The sequence below is a fragment of the Lipotes vexillifer genome, unplaced genomic scaffold, assembly GCF_000442215.2.
Source record: "Lipotes vexillifer unplaced genomic scaffold, Lipotes_vexillifer_v1.1 scaffold672, whole genome shotgun sequence".
In the NCBI taxonomy this organism is placed as follows: domain Eukaryota; kingdom Metazoa; phylum Chordata; class Mammalia; order Artiodactyla; family Lipotidae; genus Lipotes; species Lipotes vexillifer.
The window spans coordinates 843,777-853,912 of NW_006787454.1; the positions used below are offsets into that span (position 1 = coordinate 843,777).

Sequence of the window (10,136 nt, forward strand, 5' to 3'; positions counted from 1 at the left end):
GCAAAAAAAAAAAAAAAAAAAAAAAAAAAAAGAATGCCATTATTTTACTAATTTAATTTCCATAAGCTCCCCTTGCAAACACACAGACACATGCAATATCATTTTAGATTTATTCTGTTTCTCCTGGAAGAACTCTTCAGCTCTTAATCCATGAAAGTTGAATCAATTATTGAGTCATTTATTCAACGATCATATTGATAACAAAAAAGCAAGAAAGAGTCAGGTAATAAGTTCACCTCACCAGTAAAATCAGGTTTTTAAAAAGTATTGAGTGAAAAGAGCAAATTGCAACAAAGATACATATAATTGTGATGCCATTTAAAAAATTTCTTAACCATAGGAGTTGTGTCTATAAGGTTTCATTTCTTTAAATAAAAAACTGAGGCAAATATGGCAAAATGTTAAATCTGGGTACTATGTACAGTACTTGGGTGTCTGTTTCCTTTTTTTCTACACTTCTTTGTATATTTGAAATATTTCATAATTAAGCATTTTTAATTTTTTTAATAATAAAATGGGCAGTATGATGGGGGGGTGACAGGCTACTTTAGGTTGGTTGATCAGGGAAGCTCTCTCTGGGGAGATAACATATTGAGACCTGAATAACAGGAAGGAGTTACACAAAAAACGTACAGAAAGTATTCCAGGCAGAGAAGCAGCTATTGCTACAGTCCTGAGACAGAAGCAAGCATGACATGTTTAAGGAGAGAAGGCCATTTTAGCCTATCTGGTTGTAAAACCAACAGTTATGCTGTAGAGATAAATGGTCATTTAGTCTCAGAATACTTGAAGCATGCTCACCATTTTCAAACTTATATAGAGTTTTTCCATTTAGGGCTTACATACTAATTTTGATAATGACATATCAAAAGCACACAGAAGCTGGCTGCCTGAGGAGTTTCTCAGTGGTCAAGTTGGGGACAGTTTGAGCACCAAGAAGAATTTAAGTAAGTGATCAAACTTGTTATTGTGAGTCTCTATGATGTGATGCAATAGGAAGTACCCAGGGCTTCCCTGGTGGCACAGTGGTTAAGAATCCGCCTGCCAATGCAGGGGACACGGGTTCAATCCCTGGCCCAGGAACATCCCACATGCTGCGGAGCAACTAAGCCTGTGCACCGCAATTTGAGCCTACGCTGTAGAACCCATGAGCCACAACTACTGAGCTCACGTGCCACAACTACTGAAGCCCACGTGCCACAACTACTGAGCCTGTGTGCTGCAACTACTGAAGCCCACGTGCCTAGAGCCTGTACACTGCAACAAGAGAACCCACCGCAATGAGAAGCCCGCGCACTGCAATGAAGAGTAGTCCCCGCTCGCTGCAACTAGAGAAAGCCCGCACACAGCAACGAAGACGCAATGCAGCCAAAAATAAAAGTACCCAGCATCACCTAAATTTTATCCCTGATAACAATATTAAACTGGAATCTAATCATGAGGAGGAAACAATTAGAAAAATCCAGAATATGGGACATATTATCAGACAGCTGGCCTGGACTTTAAAAAAAATTCAGTGTTAAGAAAAAAAAGATTAGGGAGGTGCTCTGTGTTAAAGTATTTAGAAATGAAGTGATATTTTGTCTGCCTTTCAAATAGTTCATCAAAAAATGTGTGTGTGTGTGTGCTTATAGAGATAGAAGAAAGCAAGTTGTTGAACCTCGGAGGTGAAAGGCTATGTGTGTGTGTGTTCGTTGTACTATTCTTTCAACTTCTGTAAGTTTTTAAATAGTCAAAATTTAAAGTTGGAGAGGATGCTTATTCTTTTTTTGAACCCCAATGCAACTTTTAAATATTTTTTGCCTTGATAATGGTAATACTGGTCATTTTTACGTAACATTTGTTGAATGTGTATCATGATATGCCAGACACGTTATTTCAGTTAATCCTTCTAACAACTCTTGAATTAGTGTTCATTTCTTCTTGTAAAGACGAAAAGACAGATGGTTAAAAAGCTATCACTAAAGCAACAGAAAAAAAAGCATTTCATCTTAAGAATGAACATGTGAATTTGTGAGGCAGGCTAGAATATTCATTGGTGAAAGCAAGATAGAAAAATTTGTGATAAAGTCACTAGGCATGCATATTTTTCTGGCCTTGCGCTTGTTCTGTATACAACCTACCATTGAGAGGCAATCTAGCGTGGTGGTTAAGAGCACAGTCCCTGAAGCCAGAATGCCTAAGTTCAAATTGCATCTCCAACATTTACAAGCCTGAGAAGCACATCTCCAGAATTCCTACTGGGTACCTCTATTAGTTTTTTATTGCTGCTGTAACAAATTACTACAAACTTGGTGGCTCAAAACAACATAAATTTATTATAACTGGAGGTCAGAAGTCCAAAATGGGTCTCAATGGGCTAAAATCAGGGTGTTAGCAGGGCTGCACTTTCACATGGAAGCTCTAAAGGAGGCTGTTTCCTTGTCTTTTCCACTTTCTAGAGGCCACCCAATTATTGGCCTCCTTTACTCAAACCAGCAGTGTATCTCTCTGAACCTTTCTTCCATAGTAACATCTCCCTCTGACTCTCATATTCTGCCTGCTTCTTCTATCAGTACTTTTAAGGGCACTGGTGATTACTTTGGGCCCACCCAGATAATCTAGAATAATCTCCCTATTTTAAGGTCAACTGATTAGCAACCTAATTCCATTTACAACCTCAATTCCTCTTTGCCATGTGACCTAACATATTCATAGGTTCCTGGGATTAAGGCATGAACATTTTTCTTTTTTTATGAGTTTATTTACTTTTGGCTGTGTTGGGTCTTCGTTGCTGCGTGCGGGCTTTCTCTAGTTGCGGCGAGCGGGGGCTGCTCTTCGTTGCAGTGCTTCTCATTGCGGTGTCTTCTCTTGTTGTGGAGCACGGGCTCTAGGTGCGTGGGCTTCAGTAGTTGCGGCACGTGGGCTCAGTAATTGTGGCTCACGGGCTCTAGAGTGCAGGCTCAGTAGTTGTGGTGCACGGGCTTAGTTGCTCCACAGCATGTGGGATCTTCCCAGACCAGGGATTGAACCTGTATCCTCTGCATTGGCAGGCGGATTCTCAACCACTGCACCACCAGGGAAGCCCCATGGCATGAACATCTTTGAGGGACCATTTTTCTGCTAACACATCTATGTTTAGATTCTATAGTTGTTAAGGCAGCTGGGGCCAGGTGAAGATGATCTCAAAGTGGAGATCCTGGCTAATGCGGAGGACTGTGTGTAGGACCAATTATTAGGTTTGAGCTAAAAGGAATTACTAAGCAAGGTATGTACATGTTTTAAAATTCTCTGTCAGTAGATTCAGTATATAAAAAGTGATTGAATAAGTAGGCAACTGAGTTTTAATTACATCATGGTAGGGAAATGATTAAAATATTAGATTTTAGTTCTGTTGTTTTGTGCCAGCTCTCAGAGGGAAATGTTCTTGATTTAATCACAATGTAGAGACGCATTGGGTTTAATTTTAATTTTTGTTTTTATTACAGATTTTTACTACCCTTGGATGCACTCCTGCTATGGAGAAGATTGAGGAACAATTTGCTAATTTGAACATTGTTAAACGTTCCTCAGAAACTAAAGAGCCTACTTATCTGCTTGGCATAGACACATCAAAGACTGTACAAGCAGAAAAAGGAAGCTTGGTTGCTGTTTTATGCTCTAACGGATCAATCAGAATATATGATAAAGATAGATTAAATGTACTACGAGAATTTAGAGGATATCCTGGACTTAATGGAGTCAAGTTTGCAAATTCCTGTGACAGCGTGTATTCCTCATGCAGTGATGGGACTGTAAAATGTTGGGATGCTCGATTAGCCAGTGAAAAACCTGTCCAGCTGTTCAAGGGTTACCCTTCCAATATTTTTATCAGTTTTGATATCAGCTGTAATGATCATGTCATTTGTGCTGGTACAGAAAAAGTTGATGATGATGCATTGTTGGTATTTTGGGATGCAAGAATTAATTCTCAGGATTTGTCTACTACTAAAGACCCACTTGGTGCATATTCGGAGACACATAGTGATGATATCACTCAAGTATGTTTCCATCCCAGCGATCCCAACGTGGTAGTCTCAGGTTCAACTGACGGCCTGGTAAATGTATTTGATATTACTGTTGATAATGAAGAAGATGCACTGGTTACAACCTGTAACTCAGTTTCATCAGTAAGCTGTATTGGTTGGTCTGGGAAAGATTATAAACAGATTTACTGCATGACACATGATGAAGGATTTTGTTGGTGGGATCTTAATCATCTGGATACCGATGAACCAATTACATGTTTGAACATCCCGGATGTCAGAGAAGTAATTAATGTGAAAGAAGGGATTTTGGACTATTTGATTGGCGGCCTATATCATGAAAAGACGGACAAATTGTTTGTAGTTGGAGGAACAAACACAGGAATTATTCACATAATGAGCTGTACTACATCAGGATTGGTCCATGTGACCAGGCTTCAGGGAGGGCATGCTGCTACAGTCCGTTCTTTCTGTTGGAATATGCAGGATGATTCTTTGCTAACCGGAGGAGAAGATGCACAGTTGTTACTTTGGAAACCTGGAGCAGTAGAGAAGACGCTTACAAAGACAGACAGCATGAAAATAGCATCCTCTGTGTACCAGCGAGTTCGAGTTCATAGTAATGATTCTTATAAGAGAAGGAAAAAGCAGTGATGTTACATTGGGAGTTTACTTGACAGGTTTTATAGTTGCAAATAATCATTTCTGTGTACTACCTGTTGTAGACGTGTTTAAAGCACATATGTAAATAAAAACAAGCCAGTTAGCAAACAGTCCTGAAAAAATGTTGAGAATGGTTTAATTCAGGTCTTTGTGTATTGGAAAATTATTATTTTTTAAGCTGCCATTTGAGTATATGATCAGTGAGTTGAAAGTAAAATTACATTCCTCATTTTAAAAACCCATCTGTTGAATTAGTAAATGTTGAGTTTGAAGAAATAGCTTTGATAAGGGCTTTTTAGAAGTAGATGGCTGTTGTGACTTTAAAAAACAGGTGGTTTGGGCTGTGTTTTTTTAAGCTCAATTTTTTACATTTTAAATCATCTTCATTATTTATAAAACCAAATCAGACTGTTTCTTCATTTGAGAAACTCCTACTTGCTTAATACATATAGATTACATTGGCATATTTAAATATAAATATTCTAATGAGTTTAAATAGAATTAAACCTTTTCAGAAATAGTGATTTGCATTTATTTGAGAAAAGTATATTTAGTAAATATTTGCATCCACACTTTAATATTGTTGGTTAAACAGTAAACAGGTGTTTCACTGATGAAAAGGAAATAACCTTGCAAAATTCTTTTTGAGACTCAAAGTGAATATACAAAAACAAAAGTATTTATAATAGTAGAATGACTTTTTATTTCAAAATATTACAATATTTTGTGATAAAATTTTCTTCTATAGTGTTTCATCCATCCATAATTTTAAACTTGAATTTTTGTTTACTGCTAATTTTTCCATCCTTCCTTTTAAATATTTCTCTAAAGAATCTTAATTAAAAAGTTGATCCCTCTAAAGGTTTGGTATCTTATCTCTGAGACTGTAGCACTGGGGGAAATTTTTATTTTTCTATAGAACATTTGTAACTTATATTTAGATATGATTTAGCTTAACTCAAATGAGACTGAACAACAGGTAAGCTGTTGTTATATTAAATTTATTAAAAATACATGTTTCTTATTTGGAGAGATTCAGCTATTCTTGGTATTGTCCAAACCATAAACCTGAGGGTAATATAGTACTTTTCCTTTTTCCCTTAACCAGTCAATCGCCAAATCCTGTGCCATTCCACCTCCTAAAATCTGTCAGCCTGTTCTTTTGCCTTTACCCCCCTCCCGGCACTACTGCCTTAGATAAGACTTTCATCATTTCTCTCCTAGATTACAGACTCTGTCTCTAATCTGCTCCAGTTCATTCTCCCTACTACTTCTAGACTAAACATCGAAAACACAGATTTGATAATGCCTCATGCTGCTTAAAATCTTTGATACATTTTGATCTTTTGATAGAGGACTGTTTAAAATGAAAAACCATGTTTTCAAGATATTTAGGATATGAGACAATGCTGACTATGTTGTAAGTGGGAAAAGTTGGTAAAAAAGACTTTCAGAGACACTGCCTTTATGCAATAACAGGAAATGCAACAGGAGTTATAAAACAGCAGAGCTCTTAAAAATATTTAAAATTCAGAAGTAATTATTAGAGCTGTAAGATGCAAGTGAGGAAATACCTCTGAGAGAGACAGAAAGTGAGAGAAAAAATAAAGGCCGCAGGAGGGGTCTAATATCAGACTGATGGTGTTAGAAAGTAAAAAAAAAAAAAACTTTTTAAGGGGTGGGAAGGGATTATTAAAATGAAATAACATAAGAGCCTATCCCAGAACTTCATTCTTTAGGTTGAAAGGCCCAACAAGTGTGTCAAGTGTAATGAATGAAAAGGACCCACACCAAGGCATAGCACTGTGAAGTTTTAGAACTCTAAGAATAAAGAGAAAATCTTAAATGTTTTCAAAGAGGGTAAAAAACAATCACTTAGGAACAAGAATAACATCTGCATTAGACTCAGCAAATCTGGATGACAAAAAATGGTAGATCAATGCCTTCAAAGTTCTGAGGACATATTCCTGCTCTCTGAACTTATGCTCTCCAAATTCATGAAGATTACAGTAGATTCAAACTATTCAATCTAAACTCGGATTACAATAAATTTTTTTGACACATCCCTTGCTAAGTGAACACTTCCTTCTTGCTCTCTGAAACTCAGGAACTAAATTTATTTAGCTAACAGTATTCGTTGCTAACCAAACTCAATGGCTGAACCTAGGAAATAAAAGAGATTTGGATTTCAGGAGATACTTGCTTTTGCAACCTATAATTCTGTGACCAAACTACCCTCATGTTTTATACTTCAAGTTTAAAACATGAAGAGAAGTTTAAAACATTTAAGATATACAAAATTTTAAACTTTAGTTTCTATGCAGCATTTCTCCAGAGAAGATATACAGATTGCCAACAAACACATGAAAGAATGCTCAACATCATTAATCATTAGAGAAATGCAAATCAAAACTACAATGAGTTATCACCTCACACCAGTCAGAATGGCCATCATCAAAAAATCTACAAACAATAAATGCTGGAGAGGGTGTGGAGAAAAGGGAATCCTCTTGCACTGTTGGTGGGAATGTAAATTGATACAGCCACTATGGAGAACAGTATGGAGGTTCCTTAAAAAACTAAAAATAGAACTACCATATGACCCAGCAATCCCACTACTGGGCATATACCCTGAGAAAACCATAATTCAAAAAGAGTCACGTACCACAATGTTCATTGCAGCTCTATTTACAATAGCCAGGACATGGAAGCAACCGAAGTGTCCATCGACAGATGAATGGATAAAGAAGATGTGGCACATATATACAATGGAATATTAGCCATAAGAAGGAAAGAAATTTGAGTTATTTGTAGTGAGGTGGATGGACCTAGAGCCTGTCATACAGAGTGAAGTAAGTCAGAAAGAGAAAAACAAATACCATATGCTAACACATATATATGGAATCTTAAAAAAAAATTGGGAATAAAGATGCAGACCTACTAGAGAATGGACTTGAGGACATGGGGAGGGGGAAGGGTAAGCTGGGACAAAGTGAGAGAGTGGCATGTAGATATATACACTACCAAATGTAAAATAGATAGCTAGTGGGAAGCAGCCGCATAGCACGGGGAGATCAGCTCTGTGCTTTGTGACCACCTAGAGGGGTGGGATAGGGAGGGTGGGAGGGAGTTGCAAGAGAGAGGCGATATGGGGATATATGTATATGTATAGCTGATTCACTTTGTTATAAAGCAGAAACTAACACACCATTGTAAAGCAATTATAATCCAATAAAGATGTTAAAAGAAGTAGAAAAAAACAAAACTTAAATATGAACACTTGCAAAATAAATTGTTAATTATGGCAACAACAAAAAAGGCTCATCTAGGAAAAAATAAATAAAAGTCTCCTGGAGGATGTAGTCCACAAAAAATAAGGGAGTAAATTAAGGGAGGCAAGAGATACCAGAAATCAGTGCCCCAACCCAGTATAGTGGCAGGATAACATTTGCAACAGGCCCACAATATTCAGTCCAGATTGGAGGAGGATGAGCTATGGGGAGGGAGATGTTCAGGGAGAATAATGAACTGACAGGTTACCCAATGCATTTGACCATGGGGAAAATGCTATAAGCGGATTAAACTCACCAATTACAGGACATCCTATATTGAAAATTTTTAAGTGAAAACCTTTAAAAACAAAAGTTTTTAAAAGATTAAAAAATAAAAGCAATAAATAAGATTCACTTCAAGGCATAAGTTAAAACATAAAAGGATGAGGAAAGGTATACCAACCCACAGAATGGTAGAAAATATTTGCAAATAATAGATAAGAACTTGTATCAAGAACTTATTTTAAAAAATCAAAAAAAAAACTTGCCACTCAGTAATAAGACCCCCCAGGGACTTCCCTGGTGGTCCAGTGGTTGTGACTCCATGCTTCCACTGCGGAGTGTGCAAGTTCAATCCCTGGTCAGGGAACTAAGATCCCACATGTGCTGCTGCCAGAAAAAAAAAAAAAAAAAAAGGAAAAAACAAATCTATTAAAAATATAATAAGACACCAATTTTTTGACTGGTCGAAGGATCTGAATAGACATCTCTCCAAAGAAGATATACAAATGGTCAGTAAACACAAAAAAAGATGTTTAACATCATTAGTCATTGGGGAAGTGCAAATTGAAACCACAGTGAGATACCATTTCACACCCACTAGGGTGGGTATAATAAAAAAAATATTGGTGAGGGTGTAGAGAAATAGAAAGCTTCATATACTGCTGTTAGGAATGTAAAATGGTATAGTTGCAGTCTGGCAATTCCTCAAACGATTAAACAGAGTTGCTATTTGATACAGCAGTTCCACTCCTAGGCATATGCTGAAGAGTGTTGAAAACAGTCCACACAGAAACTTGTACATGAATGTTCATAACAGTATTCATAATAACCGAAAGGTGGAAATCCAAATGTCCCGTCAACTGATGAATGGGTAAAAGTATATACGTACAATGGAATATTATTCATCCCTACAAAGGCATGAAGTACTAATACAAGCTGCAGCTTAGATGAATCTTGAAAACATGCTAACTAAAAATAGCCACAAAAGACCACATGTTGTATGAGTTCATCTACATCAAATGTTCAGAATAGTCAAATCTATAAAGAGAACATATATGTATATATATATATATATATATATATATATATATATATATATAGTGGTTGCCTAGGGCTGGGAGGTGGGGAGGGCAATGAGAGGGTGTGAATGATAGCTAAAGGGTATAGGATTTCTTTTGGGGGTGATGAAAATATTCTAAAATTGATTGTGGTTATGGTTGCACAACTCTGAGCATATTAAAAACCATTGAATAGTACACTTTAAATAGATGAATTGTATGGTATGTGAACCATATCTGAATAAAGCTCTTGCCAAAAAAAGAAAAAAGTATATACCAGACAAATATGAATCCCAAAGCCCAGATTGCAATCTTAACAAAATAGAAGTTAAGGCTAATGTTGATTTCAAAATCAGATGAAAATGAAGAAAAAAGGCCCATTTTGTTTATGAATATATATTCACAGTTAAAAATACTAGCTACCAAATCCAGTGGTGTATTTTAAAATACGTGACCAAATAGGATTTATCTCAGGAATACCAGGATGACTCCACATCAGAAAATCTATCAGAATAATGGACAAAAAAGGGAAAAAAAGCGTGATTATCTTAATTGATATAGAAAAGCGTATGGTAAGGTTTCACACCTATTTATGAAAAATACAGCATCAAGCCAGCAATGGAATAATTTTTTAACTTGGTTAAGGTTTATATATAAAAAATCTAAACTAAGTGTTAGTCTTAGTGGAGAAATGTTATTAGATTAAATGCATTTCCTTCAAGACCAAGACAGTGGATAAGCTTATCATAGTATGGATTCTGTCTAATACCATAAGGTATGGTATTAAACCATAAAGATTTAAGATTAAACCATAAAGATTTTAAAAAAACTATAATATGCAAGGATTGTAAGAGGGG

General features: G+C 36.4%; 1 protein-coding gene across 1 annotated transcript; it reads left to right on the top strand.

Annotated features, from left to right (window-relative positions):
• The first annotated feature begins 3,472 nt into the window (after nucleotides 1–3,472).
• WDR89 (WD repeat domain 89) lies at nucleotides 3,473–5,011 on the top strand. The gene has a single exon (XM_007460067.1). It carries the CDS (start codon nucleotides 3,498–3,500, stop codon nucleotides 4,656–4,658), a length of 1,161 nt encoding a protein of 386 aa, XP_007460129.1. The 5' UTR covers nucleotides 3,473–3,497; the 3' UTR covers nucleotides 4,659–5,011.
• The last annotated feature ends 5,125 nt before the right edge of the window (nucleotides 5,012–10,136 follow it).